The 21,215-nt window shown below is 51.9% G+C and overlaps 2 protein-coding genes across 6 annotated transcripts in view; both read right to left on the bottom strand.

Annotated features, from left to right (window-relative positions):
• Positions 1-150, bottom strand: part of CHLSN (cholesin) — a 152,323-nt gene extending 152,173 nt beyond the window's left edge. For all 3 annotated transcript variants that reach the window (XM_082490388.1, XM_082490389.1, XM_082490387.1), the window contains exon 1: positions 21-150. The gene's annotated coding sequence lies outside the window, so the exon portion shown is untranslated. The remainder of the gene's footprint in view (positions 1-20) is intronic.
• A 3,017-nt stretch (positions 151-3,167) lies between these two features.
• ZFAND2A (zinc finger AN1-type containing 2A) lies at positions 3,168-6,501 on the bottom strand (the record flags this gene model as incomplete). 3 transcript variants are annotated; one of them, XM_082490392.1, is made up of 6 exons in its annotated part: positions 6,405-6,501; positions 5,528-5,622; positions 4,753-4,884; positions 4,396-4,547; positions 3,753-3,842; positions 3,168-3,315 (listed from the first exon to the last, which is right to left on the bottom strand). In XM_082490392.1, the coding sequence occupies exons 1-6, from the start codon at positions 6,457-6,459 to the stop codon at positions 3,306-3,308; spliced, it is 534 nt and encodes a 177-aa protein (XP_082346518.1). In that variant the 5' UTR covers positions 6,460-6,501. The 3 variants fall into 3 exon arrangements, with proteins under 3 accessions (XP_082346518.1, XP_082346519.1, XP_082346517.1); XM_082490393.1 differs by lacking the exon at positions 3,753-3,842; XM_082490391.1 differs by lacking the exon at positions 3,168-3,315 and having other exon boundaries at positions 3,740-3,842.
• Between the last annotated feature and the right edge of the window lie 14,714 nt (positions 6,502-21,215).

Here is a 21,215-nt window from a genome sequence, read left to right as displayed (position 1 = left end):
CGCGGGCCCCCCGCACGCACCTCTGGGACCCGCCTCCTCTGCACATTTAACTGAGCCCCACGCTTGGCGCCGCAGCCCGCCCCCTCCCTCTCACTGGCTACAAGGAGAGAGCGCAGGCGTCTGGTTGGCCCTCGGCATGCCAATCCCCTGGGCGGCCAATAGAAAGCCACGTTCGGGCTTAAAGCGCCCACCTGGAACACGCGTGCTGAAAGAGCCCTCCGCCGGCTTTTGGAGGCGCGCTTGACGTCACCTTTCCGCGCCGAGATCCGCCACGGAATCAGACCCCGCCTCCTGCGTGAGGGGCGGGGCCACAGGGGTTGTCCCGCCCCCCGTTGCCTGGGTGATCCCCGCCGGGCGCCGGGTTCCCGCAGGGCCCGACTGGGATCTACCCGCGGCCTGACCTCAGGGATTGACCCCTGACCTCAGGGATCCACCCGCGGCCCGACAGGGATCCACCCACGGCCTGACAGGAGTCCACCCGCACCCCGACAGGGATCCACGCAGGTTCTGACAGGAATCCATACAGGTTCTGATAGGGATCTACCCATGCCCTGAGAGGCATCCCCCAGGGCCCAACAGGGATCCCCTCACACCCTGACAGGGACCCCCCAGGTTCTGAGAGGGCCCTCCCCTCCCCGCGAAGGGCAGCGGGTGAGACACCGGCCCCGGTGCCCCCACACAAGCCGGGGTGCTGCCGGCTGCCACCAGCCCGCGCCTCTCCCCGTGGAGCCACATGAGCTGCTCTCACAGAGATGCACCTCCGGAGAACGGTGGGGATCCCCTTCAGGCAGCAGATCCTAAAGGCTCCGTGGCTGAGACAGCGTTATCTGCTGCCCTGATCCGGTCAGAGGGAACGTGCTGGGAAGAGGCGGACACTGCGGTTTGGGAGGACGAGAAAACATCTCTGAGGACAGGGTTTCCAGGGAACAAATTGGTTTCCATGTTTTCATTTTCTATAAATACCATGTGCACAAACATTTCCATTTCTCCTTGGTAATTTAAGGGCAAAAATATTTACTGACAACAAACACATAGATGGAGCGCTTTTTTTTCATGACAACCTGAAACAGTGTTTTCCTTTCCATTTGTTTTGATCCCAGTAGCAGCTGAGATGCTGGCTGTGGTGGTAGGCGCTGGTGGCAACAGCTCCCCATGCTGTTATAGGCACCGAGGGGAAGAGGTAAACCTTACACCTCTGCTGCTTCTCCTGTCCCAACCAGGGTCACACCTCCCCCCTGTCCTCTTCTTCCACCTCCTCCCCACGCCACAGGATGCCAATCCTGTCCCCCACCCGTCGCTGCTGGGCTGGGCAGAGCCTCTCAGCACTGGTCCCTGTCCTCACACCACGGGCAGCATCTGCTGCTGCTCTCCAGTGGAAACCCCGTCCCATTTCACCAGTGGGGTGCATAGCATCATTTGGGAACACGTGGCCGATTATATATCGTACAGAAAGATTACAGAAGTCGAAATACTGTAGCAATGCGCTTGGGCTGAATTACAGCGTTAGGGCACACAGGATAATCACTAGGTGGTGGTATCTAAAATTGGAGTTGTAATTTAAGCTTTTGTTCCAATGTGAATAGGGAAAGCATGTTTCCTGTGTTTAGAATTCCTAAAATAATGGTTGTTTTACTACATATCCTATTGTGACATCCCGTGGTGAAACACAGTACTACAGATACTGTCAAATCACAATTTTGAGTACACAATTGCATAAAATTAGACGATATGGAATTAGCAGTGGTAACTCATACCTATGCTACATATTCAGTTTGGCCAACTACAGCCTTCCACAGAGCTTTGATCGTTCTCAAAAAACTTCTCCTGGATGAGAAGAAATCACATTGGGGCAAACGTGAATATAGGATAGCACAGATATTTTTGAGTGTGTGTTTGCCAGAAATTACATCATCTCTGCCCTTTCTGATAAAAGGCCTACAAGTCAGCACGTTGATTGTTTACACTCTATCCCCGTGAAGGACTATAAATCCACATTTCCTCTTTAGGCAGCTTTTGTACTCTAAGGTTTAAGTCTAGGAGAAACAAGAGGCACACAACAGTCTTCACACAACTGCAGTACACCTCAAGGCCCTACAGAGCACATGCTTTAACTGCACTTACGCTCACATCTCATGCAGTATTATCAACGATGATTTTTTCCCATGTCACGAAACAGCACATTCTCCGCTAAGCAAACTGCTCATCCTCCCACCCCAGCAGAACAGCGCTGGGCACTCACTGCTGCAGGTGATTCCAGGGACTGCAATTACCCTTCAGTTAGTCCTAAGCCAACACTCCAGCCCGCCAGCCCCAGTGAGCAGAGGAATGGCTCCAATGACACATGAAATTGAGGTCTTGACCCCCTGACATCGCCGGTAAGCCTTGGCATTTTTCTCACAATTAGCTGGATGAGAGGTCTACTTAGATCCCAGCTGGGGAATTAGCATTGTTCATTAATGGCACATTTCCATTTCATCAACTTACAATATTTCAGGCCTCAAGCTAAGCAGCTGGATATTCATGCAGTTTTAAAGAGCCAAGACAGCGGATTGAGATAATAGATGGATCCTATCTGTTGTCTTCACTGGTTTAAGCTTTTCGGGAAGACAGCAAGAGTAGCCTTACAAGTCTGTATTTTGGCCTCATTCTCATCACATGGGACAGTTAATGCTGCTTTCTCTGGCTTCCTTTTTACTCCAACTGCAAAAAGTACCCATTCAAATCTAGGTTTCTATCTAAAGGGCAATAAATTATGAAGAACTATAACATGAATGCTTCTGTGAGCACTAGCCTTCAGTGAATTGCTAAGGGAGGGCTTAGAAAAACTAGGTATGGCTTTATAAATCAAGTACTCACAATGACATTCCGAAACCAAAAGGCAGCTTATATAAAACTGGCTTCATGTTGATGTACACTGTTTGTCAAGCAGAATGCCACACTGTGTGCCCGTTCATTTCCAGAAGGATTGGGACATGACAGTAGCTTGTATTTCGGACTTTCATCTTAGGAAACTCACAGTTCAGATTTAGCAGGACCTAAACAAAGCTGGCTGTGTTTCCTATTAATTTGAATCTTCTTCCTACCACCATTCCCCAGTTTCCTCCACCAAGTATTTTTCATAGTACTACAGCTCTTATTCCAAATATAGGAACAAATAAAGATGATTTGGAAAGGGTGACAGTTTATTGAATGCATAAAATGTTATGGTACAAAAATAAGTTAACTGCATAGAAAATTTTAAAGACCCATAGACAAAATTAACTTTAAAGTAGACAGAGATCTGATCCAGATGTGAAGAGCCTCTACTATCTGCATCTGAAAGACATAAGAAGGCACTGTAAGAGTTACACAACTAAAGCTTCCAGTCACACAGAGACACACCGTGGCAGGGAAGGGCATGGGGTCATTTATTTTAATTCAGATGCTTGCTACACTTTCCTCAGCATTCTGATGACATTCCATTTTTCCAGAACTTGACCAAGCCTCACACTGAGCAGGTGGGAGACCAGCCTGCTGTTACAATTTGATGTCCTAATGCTTGTGTCTATATAGCTATTTTAATGACTACAGTGCGGAGAAGTAAAGATTTACTTGGGCTGTCAGAATCTCTCTGCCACATTCCCAACACTGATCAAAGGTCAACTACCAACTCTAGAGTAGTTCATGGTATGACAGTGGCACTCCTACGCTGTGTTGACACAAGACTATTTTTAAACACTCTTGTTTGTCTTTTCTTAGTCTACAGCTTATACCTGTTGTGCGGAAGATTCCCATTAGATGGCACTCCAATTGCTCCCGTTGACTTGAAGGTGGTTTGAGAGGCTCTCACCAGAGCTGCATATCTACAAAGAAAGACAACCAGGCTCAGCACCTCCTATGCACACTGCCACTAGTTTCACTCTTCCATCCAGTTTAATTATCTGCATCTGTCACACGAGTCCTACAGCCCTATTGCCCAGAACAAGGAAGGTACATCTGCCTGCAAGTGACAGATTTTTATTAAAACTAAGTTTAAACTTTGCTTGGCAAGAAATTGATTTTGTTCTTTGTTACTTCAAGGTGCTAGAAAAAAACTTTAGAATTCTAGTATTGAGATCCAGACCCCAAAGAGTCCTTGTGCTGGCCAGTGTCTATTCACAGTTAGGAGTCACTGAGAGTCACGCTATCAAGATAGGTAAGCCTGGAAGAGCTGAAGGCAGGCACCTGACAGGAAGCTTTTACCTTGGCTCACAGATTTTCAGAAATTAGGCCCAAAAAACAAAGACAAAATAGCAGCTGGTTTATTGAAGTGACCGGTAGTTTACGGAATTCCCTACTGGTCTGAGCTCTACACCAGTCCCTGGCACTAGCTCTGAAATTTCAGCTTGAGCTCAAAATACCATAAATGCAGCTTACCCTGCCTTGGAGGTAGGATGGCTGCTCCCTTTACAGTCGTGATCCAGAGGATGCCGATGTTTGATGCAGAAGTTGCCACTGCACTGTTCACAAACTAACTTCATCATCTCTTTCCTTTTGCAGCCTGGCTTTAAGCACTTGTTTGTGAAGATCTAAATAACAGAGGACAAGAAGTCGGCAATGCTTGCTTGCTTTCTGTGATCAGCTTCCCAAGTAGTGACCACGCTGAAGCACAAATGCTCAAGTGCCCTTAGAACTAAGATGAAGCAGAGCAAGCCTCTACACATTGTGCCATCAGAAGACCAAACTTCAGAAGCATTAGGCAGCCAGTTTAGATTTCAACAGCAGTTTCCTTACCCGCTGCTTTTGCTGTGCTGGATTGTATTTGCAGTCCTTATCCATGTGGGCTCCAACTACCACATCGGGTATTTCCCCCTTCTGGATTGGGACAGGTGCGTTACAGAGAGGACACACTGGAACCTGCACGTTCTAGGAACATACAACACGGATTAGATGTCACATCCAATTATTCTTCTGTCCTTCCCCTTCTCTTACCCATGGGTGACAGTAGTGTATTCACAAGCAGTTTGTGTCCTACGCATTTACTAATGCTCTTACAGGTACACTTCATAAAGGTAACTGCAAATCATTATCCAAAAAATAGTCAGGCATGCCTTCCCAAATCCATTTGTAGCAACATATTCGGTAGGTTGACTTTAAATATGCTTCTAGGCTTTCTGGAATTACAGCCTTTGAATATTCAAAGCCCAAGCCTGGGCCAGAGAGCAAAGCTTGGCCCCACTTATTCTATTTATTTCTTCTGTAATTTCATGTTTGTTGCCCTTCAACTTGAAGGACTGAGGCTGCAGAATTTTTAGGCCACAACAGATTACTTAAAACACAAACCACTCCTCTCTGGGACGATGCGGTGTAAGTAAAAGAAACCAGAATCTAGCAGCACTGACCTCTGAAATGTTGTATTTCTATATATTTGAAATTCAGCAGTATCAGTAATATCTTGCGGTTCTCCCATCCGCTTTTACTGAAACCACAGGTCAAGTTTCAGAGCAGCCTTTATACATGACTTAGCAATTCCGCTGCGTGAATTAGCCACTTGTGTATAGGAACTTACTTTCTTGTAGGCAGAGCTACATTTGTGGTCATCGTAACGGATGTGATCTTTACAGAAAACTTCCTCGCACGCATCGCATTTCAGGGGAAGGAAATCTGGGAAAAGAATAAAAAACAGAAAAACAGATTCTCGTGGAGCAGAGCTAACAGCTGTAAGAGCACTTGCAAAAGACTACAAATAAGTTCTAAAGCAAATTTTTGTGTAGTGACAATCTAATTGTCTCTAGAGAAAGGATATTCTTTTTCACCCTTGGAGGTGTTCAAGGCCAGGCTGGACGGGGCTTGGAGCAACACCTTCTAGTGGAAGGCGTCCCTGCCCATGGCAGGGGGGTGGAAGTAGATGATCTTTAAGGTCCCTTCCAACCCAAAGCATCCTACGATTTTATGATTCATTAATATTAAAACTAAAAAATTAAGAGTGGTAAGTTCTCTCTCTTTTTATTCAGTGCTAGACTAACGCAAGCCATAAACACCTCTGGAGCTCCTTGAGTGCTGAAGCGTTTCGTGAGGCATCAGGCAGGAGCTGAAGTTCAAAACCCAAAGCCCGGAGCGGGCAGTATTTATACTCTCTGAGAAGCGCCCCTGAGCAGTGCAACAGCACACGGGCACCAAACGCACCGGGATCCGCTACTCCCCTTTCTCCGGGCCCGCGGGAGGGGGATTAGGGAGGCAGCGCTGGTGTCTGCACCAGCCCGAGCACCCCTGCGCAGCCCCGGCCTGCGGGACCGCGGCCCCCCCTTCCCCCCCCCCCCCCCGGACACAGGCCGCCCGTCCCTCCCCAGTGCTGCCCAGGGCTCGGAGCCCGCCTGCCTCTAGGGAGCAGCCCGGGCAGTGGCCCCGCCGGCGGCTCCCGGCCCTGCGCCGCGCCTGCTGCTCACCCAGCCGCCGGCAGCCCCGCTCCGCGCAGCACCGGCCCAGCCCCGGCAGCTCCATGACGGCGAACAGCAGTCTGCGGTCTCCGGTCTCCGGTCTCCGGTCTCCGGCCGCCACTGACGCAGCCCACGTGCTGAGTCACGCTCCCGGCCACCGCGGATGACGTCACGGAGGACCGAGCCAATAGAGCCCTCCCGCCCTCCAGTCGCAGGAAGTCACGCGTCCCAGGCGGGCGGCCAATCGGCGGGAGGGGGGGGGCGTGCTGAGTCATGCGGCGGGGGCGGGGCCGTGACGGGGCAGAGCAGGGGTGGGCGGGGAAGTGGCGGGGGAGTGGGCGTGGTCATGGGGACGGAGATGGGCATGGGCATAGGGATGAGCATGGGGATGGACATAGGCATGGAGATGGGGATGGGGATAGGCATGGAGATAGCGTGGGAATGGGGATGGGCGTGGGGATGGAGATGAGCATGGAGATGGAGATGGGGATGAGGTTACCCGGTTGCCCTGAGAAGCTGTGGCTGCCCCATCCCTGGAGGTGTTCACGGCCCGGTTGGACTGGGCTTGGAGCAACCTGGGCTGGGGGGAGGTGGCCCTGCCCAGGGCAGGGGGTGGAACTCGATGGTCTTCAAGGTCCCTTCCAACCCAAACCATTCTATGTTTCTGTGAGCATGGGGATGGGCATGAGGATAGGGATGGGGAAGGGGATGAGGATGGGCATGAGGATGGGAAAGGGGATGGGGGAACAGCAAGGGATGGCAACAGGGCATGGGGAAGAGCATGGAGATGAGTTCAGGGAGGTGGTGAGAGAGGCGGTGATGATGAAGACAAAGGCCTCTCCAGCTTCCCCAGGAGATCACGTCCACGTGACACAAGCAGTCCCACTGCTGTGAACACGCTGTTGTGCCGGCGCGTAAAGGGATGAGGGTGCGGGGCTGTCCTGGCCATGGGACACCTCTCAAATAGGGACACATGGGAGAGTGCCCCTGAAAAGCCTGTGTCGGACTGGTTTGCTCCAGAGGACACTGGAGCTTCCCCAACCCGCCCTGGGGACACCCTGGAGGGTGCCATAGGCCCCCAGGGAGATGCCAGCTCAGGCCTGGGAGCAGTGCCAAGCGGGTCGAGTCCTGCCCCTCTGCCCGGCATGGCTGTAGACACATAGACTTTGGAGACTGATGTGAGGAGAGACCTTCTGGGTCATTCAATTCAAGCTTCTATTAAACATTTAACTACTTCCTGTAATTCCCTCCATAAACAAACCAAACCCAACGTTAAAGGCAGTTTATTCCCATCAGAAGGCACAACCTCAGTGCTCTCATTATGAAAAGACAGCTTCAAGTTTCTAGTTTAAAGGTTTCCCTGGCCACCTGCCTTCAAAGCCATGTTGTCCTTTGATTTAGACAGTTTCTTCTCGCCGTGTCTGTGTAACCAGCAGCTGAAGGAACGGGGCTGACGCTGCTTTGAATGTGTAAGTTAGAGCCATCGTTGTCCAGCTGTGTCCCAGAAGAGCGTTCTGCAGCTGTGGTAGATGTTTCCATCAGACGTTGTGCTGTTCACCTGCTGACCGTCATGTCCTTCGGCTGTGCCCTTGGCTGACCTCCTCCCTGCCAGCAGAACCTGCCTCTCGCCTCACGTTCCGGGCAAACGCTGGTGGTCTCAAGCCCAGGGAGAGCCTCAGCAGCCGGTGCTCCTTTTAGCACACAGACATGCCCGGTACTTGACAACACAGTTGTGCAGCACCTTCCACAGGGTTCCCTTGGCCAATGGCGTGTGATTGAAAGGATTTCCCTTGCCTGAGCTGAGCCATTTACCTGGCGTCTACTGGGGTGGCGGTGGGCAGCCAGAGCCACTCTCGCCCACTTTCCTCATCTGACCTGGTTGGTTTTGAGAGTAGGGGATGAGGGAGTGTTAAAAAGATGAAAAAACATAGAATCATAGAATGGTTTAGGTTGGAAAGGACCTTGAAGATCATCGAGTTCCAACCCCCCTGCCATGACAGGGACACCTCCCCCCAGCCCAGGTTGCCCAAGGCCACATCCAGCCTGGCCTTGAACACCTCCAGGGATGGGGCCTCAACAACCTCTCTGGGCAACCTGGGCCAGTGCTGCACCAGCCTCAGAGTGACAAACTTCTTCCTAATGTTCAATCTGAACCTGCCCTCTTCCAGTTTAAAGCCATTCCCCCTCGTCCTATTGCTACATGCCAGTAAAATCCTTCCCCAGCTCTTCTGTAGGCCCCCTTTAGGGACTGGAAGGCCGCAAGAAGATCTCCCCGGAGCCTTCTCTTCTCCAGGCTGAACAGCCCCAACTCTCTCAGCCTCTCCTCATAGGAGAGGTGCTCCAGCCCTCGGATCATCCTCGTGGCTCTCCTCTGGACATGCTCCAGCAGGTCCATGTCCTTCTTATGTTGGGGACTCCAGAGCTGGAGGCAGTACTCAGAGAGTGTTAAAAAGAAGGAAGAAACAGCAAAAAATACCCGAACAATGATAGAAAGTCCAGTTATACCAGGTACTTCAAGACCCTCGCTGCATTATGCATCTATACATCAGCCCCATTGTACTGTTTACACACCACTCAAGAACTTGGGAAGTGCAAAGAAAATCGCTTGCCCTGCTGAGCTCGAGGGCTGATTTTTCTCGTACAAAGCACCTACCCAGCACCCCGGAGGAGTGGGACCCCAGTGATGGCCCCGGGGCGAGCTGGGCGGAGAGGAAGAGGCTGGTGGCTTCGCTGGCTGATGCTGCCCTGCGGACTGGAGAGCCGCTGGCAAAGGGATCATCTCTTGCGGTGGGGAAGGGAGGAGTTTGCCTATGGATAACAACAGAAGTGGCTCTGCGCAGATTATACTCTCTTAAGGCAGACTGTAAATCCCAAGTCTAGAAGCCCACATAGTACAGGCAGCCGTCTTAATAGAAACGAGGATTAGAAATTAGCCGAGGTCTTTAGTGATATTTTTAGAAGGTTGCTCCTGACAGGTTAGGCTGCTGAGAACCGGAGGAAAGTGCCGAACCCCGTATTACTCGGGAAAGGATCACACAGTGCAGCGTGCGATTAGAGGCTGGCTAGCTTAGCGACATGGGGGATAGGTGGGTTAGAATTGATTCGGGGGGAATTAGCAAGGGAAAGTGCTTGAGAAGCAGAATTTGATTAAGGGCAGCCAACATGGATTTATGAAAGGAAAGCTGTGTGTAACTAACTTGCTGAAGTCTGGAGGAGGTATCGTTCCCCGGCACCCCGTGGCGTGTGGGTTTTATACAGCCTGATCTGCAAAGGGAAGGCCTGGCCTTTGCCACCAGAGCGGTGATGCCAGGTGGGATCGATGGGGGTCACCTCTCTCTCTTGTCCCGGCACCGTTTCTCCACCTCCTCTTTTTCCCTCCGTACCGTTTACTCCTTTTCTATTTTTTTTTGGAGGAGGAGAGCCATTGCTTTTTCCTTTGTCCTGTGGTTCTGCTCTCTGTCCTTCCCTTCCTCTCCCATGGGACCTGGGATTGCCTCTTGGTGGCTCTTTGGGGGTTAAACACCCCCATCCACCCCACCTGGCCAGCACGGTCTGCCTGAGGACCCACACTGCATCCTAAAGGGGGAATAAAACACCTCTGAAGAGGATCACAGCCCTCCTCAGCTTCACTGGTGCTTGCTCCTTCAACCAGGGCCCCAAGAGTCATGATTTTGGAGAAGGCTGGAATTGCTCTGCGGAAAACAGAAGATTCTCTGACAGCCTCAGACCTGCACGCCACTGTCCTCCAGTATGGCCAGTCCAGCCTGGCAGAGGCCAAGCACGGAGGAGCAATGGCCAAGGGAGACTCCTCCCGGCCGAAGGGACTGTCACGCTGCCCCGAAGAGAGAGAGGTGATCTTCAAAGGCCTTCCCTATGCCCTCTGCCATGGCAATTCCAGTTGCATGTCTGGAGAAAGTCCTTGCTGCTTTTGAATGCCGTGGCAGACACAAAGGAAAACCCAAATGGGACAGGAGCTTCGTTTCCCCCTGTGCTGCCAGCCTGCGAGGGCAGGGGGACATCCGTGGGATGACAAGGGGACGGCAGTCCCACATCGCTGCCAGCTATGGCCACAGCGTGGATGGAGAGCCCGGGACGTGGCTGGCTCCATCCCATCTCTCGGGGCAAGGCTGTCCCCGTCCCACCAAGATGTGTTTTGACGGGCAGCACAGCGCAGAGATGCCCATGGCTGAGACAGCCATGTCTGTCCACTTCCTCTCCACCTCGTGCACCCCGGACTCCTCCCAACACCACCCAGAAGACATGGACAAGTCCCTTGTCCCTGGTGTCCCCGGGGCCACCCCATCACTTGCGGTCCTCCTCCCCCTTCTGGGAGCATCCTGCTCGCTGGTCCAGCTGCAGAGCCACTGCTGGTGACATTAACATTCGAGTGACTCCAGCTCACATCTGCCTCTTCCAGGTCTCTGAACTCCAATCCCATCGTCCCGCTTTTCAGCTCATAATTCTGTACCAGGCTTTTAAAACTGAATTTTATTTTTATTGCAATGACCCTGTGGTGCTGCCAGATCCCTCTGTGGGAGGAGAAGTGACATCTCCATTACATAGCTCAGATAAGTGTCTTAAAGAGACCACACACAAAGGAACCTAATGGTACCTATTTTTATTAGGTTTATTACAGGAGGGGAAGTAAAGCAGTCCGATCTCCCCACAGGATACTCCGTTAACAGCAGCAGGCAGAGAGGAGAGATCTGTGGAGGCGGATCAGTTTTCCAAGAATATTAGCTACTGCTGCTCTAAAATTAGAGTCTAGGGAGAGCAGACAGGTTGACATAATTGAAAGGGCTGTCTTAGGGGATGACATAGTTAAACGAGCCCATGATCAGCTTTAGAGTGACAGCTCGGCGACTTCTTCTAATCCCCAAAGGAGCACAGAGTTGCGAGGCTGTGATTTAACTAGTCCTGGATCTTATCTTGTGATGATGTCAATATTATTAGAACCCGTTTCTAAAGAGATGCCTCCAAAATCACTGTACATGAACCAACTGGTTTTACAGGCACGATTCTCCCGCAGCTTCACCCTGCAAAGCCCACAGTTGATACAAACGCTCCTCTGCCACCCTTCTTCCGTACCTGACCCTGTCCCCGTGGGCTGGGCTACAGGGGCAGACCCAGAAACAGGATTAAGAACCTCATTTCGGGATGGAGCTGAAAAATGTCCTTGAGCTGCCCATTTTATTCAACATAATTTAATATCAAACACAAACTAACAAAGTTAGAGGTGAAATATAATAGCAAGAACCCCATAAAAAGTAATCTAATCTGTAAGATAAATAGACAACACTTTAGCCTGGGGAGATAGCGAATAAAAGAGAAATATGAGCACAGCCATTCTCAATTCATAAGTAACTTTAAAGAGAAATAATGAAGATGAGTTCTCCAACTTTTAATGTCCTAAGATTCTTCCCAACGAAAAAAAAAAAGACATTTTTAATGTTTTTCTTATACACTCTCGCAAGGCGGATGTTTCCAGCCAAGGGCCCTGGACCATTCCCACACAAGGAGATACCCATCGGTTTGGAAATGGTTCGGAGGGACCATCCTGCAATTCCTGGTGGGGCGGGAGACATTGGCGATGGAGTTCTGAAGCCTCACGCTGGTGGTGCCCCTCGGTTGCCTTTGGTGGCCGCCTCCCGCTGCCTTGTTTTGGGTGCAAAACTCAGAGCACTCACTGCCTTCACAGCAGCGTTAGCCCGACTTTTATTATTTTAATTTTTTTTAGCCATTTTTTTGTTAGTGCCTACTTTAACTTCAAAGTCCGGGATTTTCCAAGCAGCCTAATGCATTTAGGCACCTAAATCCCATTGAGTTTCCAGGCTGTATCAGCCCTTAGGCTCCTTGGCAAATCCGTGCTGAGAGCCTAAGGGCTCATCGCCGCAGCCGCTCTTACGCTGCCGGATTTACACAGACACCGTTATACCAGCAATGAGCTCCCTTCTGCGATACGAGAGTCTCTTGTTTAAAACCCCCTTCCTAAATGACGAAGTTAAACCGGAAAGGGCCTCCTCTGGTGGTAAATTTTTGGTGATACATACCTGTACGAGAATGTTACATTCTCTCCTTGGCTTATACTTAAAAAAAAAAAAAAAAAATTCGTTGCTTTATAGACTCAACTTCTTCAATTAAAGAGACCGAGTGCTCCTAATCCCCAGCCCTTCGCCCTCCAGGGGAAACCTCCGCTTTAGCGTTTTAGAGGTAAAGCCCACCCTACCTCCCGCTGCCTCTGGTACCCGTAGTATCTCCAACCCCCTTTTAGAGGAGCACCCTTTCATAAAGGAGAGGCTTTTGGTCTTCTTCCGTAGGAAGAAGAAAAAGTCAGCAGAATGAGGCCACGCGCTTTGCTGTCTGGGAATGCCCCAACCCAAAAGGAAGAAGCACAGATGGCAGCCGAGCTGGCAGCGGGACGGGTACAGAGGACACGTAGCACCGAAAAAGCTGTCTCAAAGGGTGAGGAACCTTACAATAGCCTTTCTAATAGTCGTGGAAAAATAAATCCTTTATCAGGTGATTTCTGGTCACAGATCAAACACTGATGTCTTACGATGTCAGCTGCCGATTCCTCGCAGAAAACAGATTAGGGGTCTCCGTGGCAGACCTCCCTGGGATAACGACTGGCTTTTGGTTGGGGCCGTACTGCAAACGGCACAACAGGACCCAGTCCGTGACTACCGAGCCCCAGATTTCCCAGGCACTGCCACGATGCCATCAATCAGCAAGGCAAGTTAGACCCCAGATCTCCTTGTTTATCGCATTGCTGGTTTCAAATTAAAGCATTTCACTGAAAACTGAGACTCTGTCCTTAAGTACTTCAACTGATGATGATTTAACAGCAGTGCCAAACCTCAGCATTGTCTTTATTTTTCATTTTTTAATATAGATAAACAGAGCTATCCTTCTTTCTGGTTTTACAGCAATAAGAAATAAACCTGCACCCTCTTAAGTAGGGTTTGGTTTATGCTGTAGGTACAGAATGGGCCCAAACCCATTTCTGATGCAGATGAGTGGGTCTCCTGCGGGTTAGCAGGGGAGGGTGGTCAGGGGAGTCCTGGTAGAGCTTGGGAGCCAGAGGGAAAAGGATAGATCCAGGGGGGATAGCTGAGCCAGGGAGGAGACCCCCTCAATGCATGGATCTCATAGTGGGCAGACGGCCCTAAATAAACCATCTCCAAAAGCGATGACTTTGAGTTTGGGTCGTACCCTGCTTTGCAAACGCTACTCAGATGAGGGGGTAGGACAGCAGTATTATTTCCCTTATTTTCCAGGGAGTAGCCCATCACCCATCAGTCCCAACCACCCATTTACTGGTGACCTTTACCAGCCCGTGGTGCAGACACGTCCTTGGAGGCACCAGGCAGCCCTGGGAGGTGGTGGAGCACCCACAGGGTGATGCTACCCTTGGAAAGGTGTCCATCCCACAAAGACAAGGACGCGTGACATTCGGAGCCCTGTGCCACGAGGTGGCACCATGTCACTGCTAACCCGCATGGCGGGGTCACCTCTTCGGCCAAGGAACTTCTGCAGGACCCTGCTCACCTGGCAGCCCCATTGCTAACATCCCCTCACTGAGCTTTTTTATTTTAATAACTGGGCAGCCCTCCTTGCTGTCAGAGCCAGCTGAGGGAGGAGGTGGTGCCACTGCCCCGTCTCCGACTCCAGAGACATTCCAAACCCGCCTGGACACCATCCTGTCCAACCTGCTGTAGGTGCCCCTGCTCTGGCAGGGGGGGTTGGACTAGATGATCTCCAAAGGCCCCTTCCAACCCTGACCAGTCTGTGATTCTGTGATCTTCCCGGCGGAACCACTCACCTGAGAGAGCCCTCTGCATCTCCTGCAGAAATCTGGTCGCCCTACAGCTGAGGCCACAAGGCTTGCAGAGCCACGGTGCCATCTTCCACTGGTTACAGCTCTCCTCGAGGGGGTCCTGGGATCCTGTCCCCGCTGTCACAGTCGTTTGTTGGCACTGAGAGAGACTGACTGCTCAGGTGCTCCATGGAAAACAAGGTGTCTGCTGCACCCAAGTCTCGCCTAGCGAAGGGAACACAAGTACAAGCCACAGGAACCTACTAGCAGAAAATTCCCCCAAAGAGGAGAGTTCTGCACACACCGAGGGAGCTGCAAGTAGCTCCTTCTGCTCTTGCTTTAGAGCACGGAGCAACCAGCCGAAAAAAACACGTGCACCTCTTTCTGAAGAGGGAACGGAGGGAGCTGCTCAAAGGGAGCTCTCCTGCATCGGCTCGCGGTCCCTGGCAGCGCGCTCAGCACTGGAATAGAGAGACTGGTAATACCTACATTATTCCCGACACAACGCTTTGCGGCTGAACAATACATTTGCCAATTCAATTTATTCAAACGGGTTCCTTGGGAAGACAGCAAAGCAAATCCAGGTGGCAATTACCGAATTCAGACTCTGCCCTGGACTTGGGGAAACAAAGGGGCAAGATATGAGAGAAATAGCAAGTTCTGCTGGAAATCCCACAACCGCAGAATCCTAAGAGCTTTTAATCACACGCTTGCTGGTATTCAGCTGAAAAAAACCCTGTGTCATTGGGCAAGGAGACAGAGCGGCGTTGCAACTGCTCTGCTGTAGCGCTTAGCACTTTGGAATATCTTTGCTACAAAAATTAAATGCTTTTTTGTTTTCTTTTGAAAGCACAGCAGTATTTGGGCTCCGCGGCCCATTGCAGTGACGCGTAATTGAAGAATAAATACATACAATAGCTATCAAGAGTGACAGTGCTGCAAGTCCCGCTGTGTCGCGTGCTGTCTAACCCTACCGCAGACGGACGGGTGGATGTTGCCTACAAGCTCAGATCAACTGTCTAACTGGATCAAAGCCTGCTTGGACACCTTCAGCCATGTGCCGAGTCTCATCAGATCCCAGACCCTCTTTCCCAGCGCGTCAGCACGGACACAAGCCCGCAGCCCAACGCTGGTCCCTGTGCCCAGGACGCAGCTCCGGGAACACCCTCCTGGCTGGCTGGAGGGAGAGAAAAACCAGCTGGGAACCTCCACTTCGGCTCTGGATGTGCCAGAAAGAAAAATTCTGCTGCAGAAGCACAGCTATGGAAAATCTCCTCTTACTGGAGCCCGCAAACCCCACAGCATCAGCTTCTCACACCCCGTTCGCAGCCATGGGGTGAGCCCCCCAGATGATGCTTCATCTCCCCGTCCCTCGCAGCCCGCCCCCGGGCAGCCGTCGCTCCTCTCCCAGCAAAGCAATTACACCAGGGTTGAATTTGGCCCCAGATGTAGAATTAGGTTAAGCCAAAAGGTGGCAGCATCTTATTCAGTATCGATTTTGCATGAATATTTCTCCTATTAGCCATTTTTCTTTCTAATCATAGAATGTAAGTTTGTAAATTACAGAGGTGGAGAGTAAATGTATTGCAACCTCTGGCAAATTGATATTTTTGCAGCAACGGTAAACTTTTTCTGATGGCAGATAATTGAAGGGAGCAAGCGTCAGATAAAATTCATGAAGATTTGGACCTACTGGAATAAGACAAATGATATTTAATGTTCAGAGTTGTAAAGTAATTACCCTGGGCTCCGATATAATAAATACACAGATGCAGTAAATGGAGTTTGGCTGACCAGGTGCCTTTGTCGTGGCGCTGCGCGGGGCACTGCGGCAGCCAGGGGGATGGAGAGGGGACAGCCGCCTCGGTACAGGGGGACGCCTCGGGTCGGTGTCACTCCCAGAAATGCCCTCCCTCGGGAGGGAAGGAAGGAAGGAGCTGCCTCCCACGTCTGCAGCAGAGCCCCGCAGCCCCGAGCCCTGCTGCTGGGTGCGCAGCCAGGGAGCCATCCTCACCCACGGCCCTTCTACGCTTCCAAAGGCACCAGAAGCCTTTGGGTACCCAGCTTCATCCAGAGCTCCCAGCAGCGATCGGCTGCTGCAGGTTCTCCAGCAAACCCAAACCCTCCTGTTCTCACGCGCCAGCCGGCGGCCGTCACCACCTCACATCGAACCCTTCCCCTGCCACCCGAGAGAGCAGCTGGCGGCTCACAAAGAGGAGGGTGGCCCACTCCATGGGGTGGTCACTGCCCTTTACCCAAGGGGGACTGGCCCCCGAGGGGATGGGCATGCCAACCAGAGCCTGACGGCACTGCCGTGGAACAGCGGCACAACCTCCCACCTCAGAGGGAAGTTGTAGAGCCACTGCAACACTCAAACCCAGACGGTACTAGTCCCCACCTAGCTGCAACTCCATTCCCACCAGCTGGAAAAGACCAGGAGGTGCTCCTCTTACCCTGAGGAATCACCTTGTCCCCCCTTTTATAGCCCTGCCTCCATCAGCCCTGTGATGGACCCTTCACCTGCTGGGTCATCTTCATGGCATGTAGCATCTCATTGTGCTTCTGGGCGCATCCAGACCCTGGGGAGGGGGGGGGAGGAAGAGAGAGAGAAAAGGAAAAAAAGAAAAAAGGGAAAAAGGCTGGCGGTGCCCTAGCCCACTTTTCAAAGCAGGATGTCGGTGCAAGCTCCCCCGGTAAGATATGTGCAGCGCTAAAATGCTTTTAATGCAGGCACCGAGCATCGGCGGCTGTTTGGCGAGCGCATCCCAGCCGCCCCTCGGTCAGGAAGAAACCGTGCTCAAACACACGCCGAGCCGGGAGGTCCCAACCCTGCCCTTCTCCAGGGCTCCTCAGACACCGCCTCGGAGCAGCCAACAACAGGCCTTGTTCCCGCTCCACCACCAGTGCTCCCACCGCTAACGCGCCGCCGTCCCTTTGAAGAAGTTGCTTAGAAATTCAGCAGCAATTATGCAAGCTTTAGTATTAAAAAATGCACGTGGATCTGAAAGCAAATAGGAGGCTGCTGCTGTAACGCTAGCTTTAAGCTGTCTACGGTCCCTAGAAATTCTCAGTGGGATGTTTGAGAAGGATGTATATGTGTTGACAACATTAAATGATCCATGGCTCAAGGACAGAATTGAAACCATACATCTCCTTCATACAGGCGCTGATCACTGGGAGAGTGTTTTTCTTAAACTAACCACGGAAGGCCGGGCACCTCGTCCTCCCCAGAAAGGCAGGGACGGCTCAGGGAACAGAAGGTGCACACACGCTCGTACCGCATCGCGCTGCGTAACAGAGCTCCAGTGAAAAGGGAGAGACACATGGACGCCATCAGCAGGAAAAATGTTATTGTGGCTGCACCATCTTTGAGGGAAATTGAGCATGTCACTTCGGCGCATCACCCTCTTCTCATCACCTCCCAAAGAGGCAGCGCCGCTCGCACACATCCGCGCAACATCTGGCGAGAGGGCGGGGAGGGGCGGGATGCTGCGAGATTGGCTGGGGCAAAAATTTGCCTGTTCGGCATTCCACGTCCCCCAGTGCAGCCCCGCATGCCCGCGCGCCTCGGTGCCGCCCGCGAGAGCCGCCGGCAGCGGGTGCCTCGCGCTGGAAAGCTGTAGCCTTGTCTATACGTGAAATTCCCAAGGACGAGGAGGAACTGGCAGACAACAAGGAGGATTAGGCGGTTCCCCAAAGAACGCGAGAAACGCTGCAAGATTGTATCGTTGCCCATTTCAGCGGGGTGATTAGGCGGTGTGTGACGCTGGGAGGATGATTTCTGGTAGGCTGTTTTGCGAGCGTTAGCCCGTTTTGCGAGCGTTAGCCCGTTTTGCGAGCGTTAGCCCAGCTCCTAAGAGTAGGTGGTGGGAAGCTGCATTTCCCCGGATGCGATAAAGCCAGACTCCCTGCGACTGCAGTCTCCTTGCCCCAAAACCCAGGCCTGCCGTGGCCAGCACCCTGCCCCAGGGGAGCTCTCTCCTTGCTCTCCCCCAAAAAAGCTGCTGGTGGCTGATGCTCTCGCTGCTGCCGCCGGCTGCGTGGGGGAAACCTCCCTCCCTGGCTCTCTCCTGCTGCTGCTCCAACCCCGTCACCCCAGTCCCTGACTCGGGTACCGCTTTCCATCATTTCAACTGTTGCCGAACTAAAGGGTATTTCTTTGCTCCTTCGTTTACGCCGAATGTTTATTTAATAGGCTGGCCAGCTTCAATTAGGTCTGTGATTACTCACAGATGACAGCTCCAGCATAACAATGTTTACTCTCAAACTCTATCTCCAAGTGTAGCCTGTGATATATTTAAGGAGAAGGTATAAAACCATTAATGTTGAAATAGCTTTACCTACGGGAGTGAAGTTTCCTTTTAAACCCAAACAGTTTGTAACCGGGTAAAAACGTAGCAGGGTTATCAACCCCCTTCACCTGGAGATTTAGTGAAAGCCTCGTTTGGTTGAGTTCTCCAGATGTCTTTGCCTTATCACAGACACGCGGAACTCCTCGCTACAGGATCTGCGTTGTCTGAAGTGTAACAGCTGCAAGCGCATTTTTTGTGGTCTGTGTTCGGACGAACCCCCCGATTCACTCGTGGAGCACCGCGGCTGGTGGCTGGAAGTGAAATGCAGCATCTTTGGGTCAGATGTGTCCCCCCCCCCCTGCACACCTGAGGCGCTTGGGGTGCCTTGGCAGGAGGATGTGTCGCAAAAAGTGTATCCAGAGCCATCGCCTGGACATGGGTTTACTTCTTGGGAAAAGAAAATGGAAGGTCCTGATCTCCCTGGCTCTGAAAATGGCATTTTTAGACCCCAGAGTCTTGCAGGGGGCCCAGCATGACAGCCCTTACGAGCCTGGTACCCAAACCGTTAGCTGGGCAAGAGCTACAGTACCTGAAAGGCGTGAGGAGAGGTGGCTTCAGAGTGTTTCAGAGGCGGAGGATGACTCTCCCCCATCCCATCTCCCACCAGCCCAGGGGACCAGACTGGTTGTGCAAAAGCATCCCAAGGAGAGCGTCCTGCCTCTCTCATAGCATCTTGTAGTGAAAACAGCTTCTATCCATCCCCGCAGGTTAATCAGCTGCTTGGAGTCTCGTTAGTGCCAAACGCTCTTGTCAAGAAGACCTGGCTGGGTGCGAAGCCAGGCTTGCCAACGGCCGGGCGCACCAGCCGCCACGTCCAGCTCCTGCCCAGGACACAGCCCGGTCCTCCTCTGAGCCCTCCAGACCCACTGCGATGTCCCCAGTCCGGCCATCGCCCCCCCAGGGGGGGGTGGAGAGCGAAGGTTTAGGAGGGATAGGAAACTTCCTGGCTTTAATTCACTGAACTCTTTTGTTTCGACCACACTTAATATCTTAGAAATTACGAGGCGCGGGGACCTGGGTGAGCCGAAGGAGAAGGCGTGATCTGTGAGGCCAATTAAGAGGCCGATGGCACATAGTGAAACGGGAGCCCCTCGGGGGAGGCCAAGGTTACATAAATAAGTGTGTGAAGGAGCTGCACTGAATCTGCAGACACTCAGCCACTAGTGATGCCCCTTTGAGTCTGGGAAAATTAAATATAAATAATAAATGTTTAACCACACAGCAAATAAATACAATGAGGCACCTTTAAAAATTATACTAATAAACAGCAAGCTGTTGTCCTTCTGCCCAGGGTGGCTGAGCACCTTCTGCGTAGCGGAGACAAAGAGCACAACGGAGGGGCTGTGTCTGGGGGGGCTCCGCTCAGCCGGGCTGTCTTCACCCTCCACTCTGCCATCCTTGCGATGAACCCCAGGACAGCACGGAATAAAGCACCCAGCAAAACTGGAAATAAAATAGTGCCAGGCTCACACAGCTCATGTCAGGGCCCCCGGACCCGATGCAGCTCACCTCTGCCTGTGTGATCCCAACAGGCTTCTGCTGGGAACCCGGGAGCAGGATCTGGGGTCTCGGAGGAGAAGCCCAGAGCCTCCTTGCGACCACACAAATGTTCAACGTGAGCTGCGAGGTCCCCACAATTGCACTGTGTCAGCACTCACTTTACAATAAGAGCTCTGCTTCTCGGCTTCCCTGTTTTACTGCTTCCTTGGAAGAAGGGGAAAAATGAAATGGAGATATAAAAAATAAAGGGGTCATTTATAGTTAAGCACATTAGGATGGGAGCGAGAGAATAAAGCGGTGAGAATGGCTCAGCCGGGAGCCTACGGGGACTTGTTCTCTGGTACTGGCACAGTCTTTACTAGGTTGCTTGAACCTTTTGTGCTCTGCCGCAGAGCTCAGACCTGGGCTATATATCACCGGACTTGCTGTGGTGTGCCACATCCCTAAACCCAGGCTTCTCCCACTGGTGCCGGGACGGACAGTTGGTGGGTGACTCCTATAGATGGCCAAAGCAGCGGGTTCAAAGCTGAAGGGCGCTGGGCGGTGCAGCGGAGAGCGTGGGATTAAATGCTTATCAAGTCTCTTCCCTATAATGTAATTTCATTTCCCCCCAAATTCTGCAGGGAAGGAGCAGGGCAAAAGGCCTTCCTTGCTGTGATTATACATTCCCGGGCAGTTTGATTATAGTCTTCAGCTTCTTAAACACTTGCGCAATAAACCCACAGAGAGCTGCCATCCCACTATAGTTAGTTATCGGTTTCTTTTCTTCCCAGCCCCTGAGATTTGGCTCCGCATTTACTAGAGGTCACTGGAGCCAAACTCTCCACAGGGCTCCGCTGGATGTCACCAGGGAGCTTGTGCCAGAGCTAAATGTGTCCCTCTAGTTGGGTTGGCTCAGTGGCAGCTGACGCTGGTGTTTGGGTTTCTTTAGACCTGTGGCCTCTGACCACCTCTGGTTTTGATGTGCCTCCACATCTCACCTGTCTCTAATGGCTTCAGATTCCCATTCTGAGCAACTGTAACCCGCTCTTTGCAAAACCCAAGACCTGGACATGCCACCACATGTGGGAAACACCTCATTCTGGTGACAAATGTAGTACCCAGAGCTCAGTGCTGGTTTTGACACCCAAGCACGGACACAAATACTCTCCA

Source organism: Vanellus vanellus (genome assembly GCF_965231255.1).
Source record: "Vanellus vanellus genome assembly, chromosome: 14".
Taxonomy (NCBI): Eukaryota; Metazoa; Chordata; class Aves; order Charadriiformes; family Charadriidae; genus Vanellus; species Vanellus vanellus.
The sequence above is the reverse complement of the archived record's forward strand: the minus strand, read 5'-3'. Positions and strand labels throughout refer to the sequence as shown.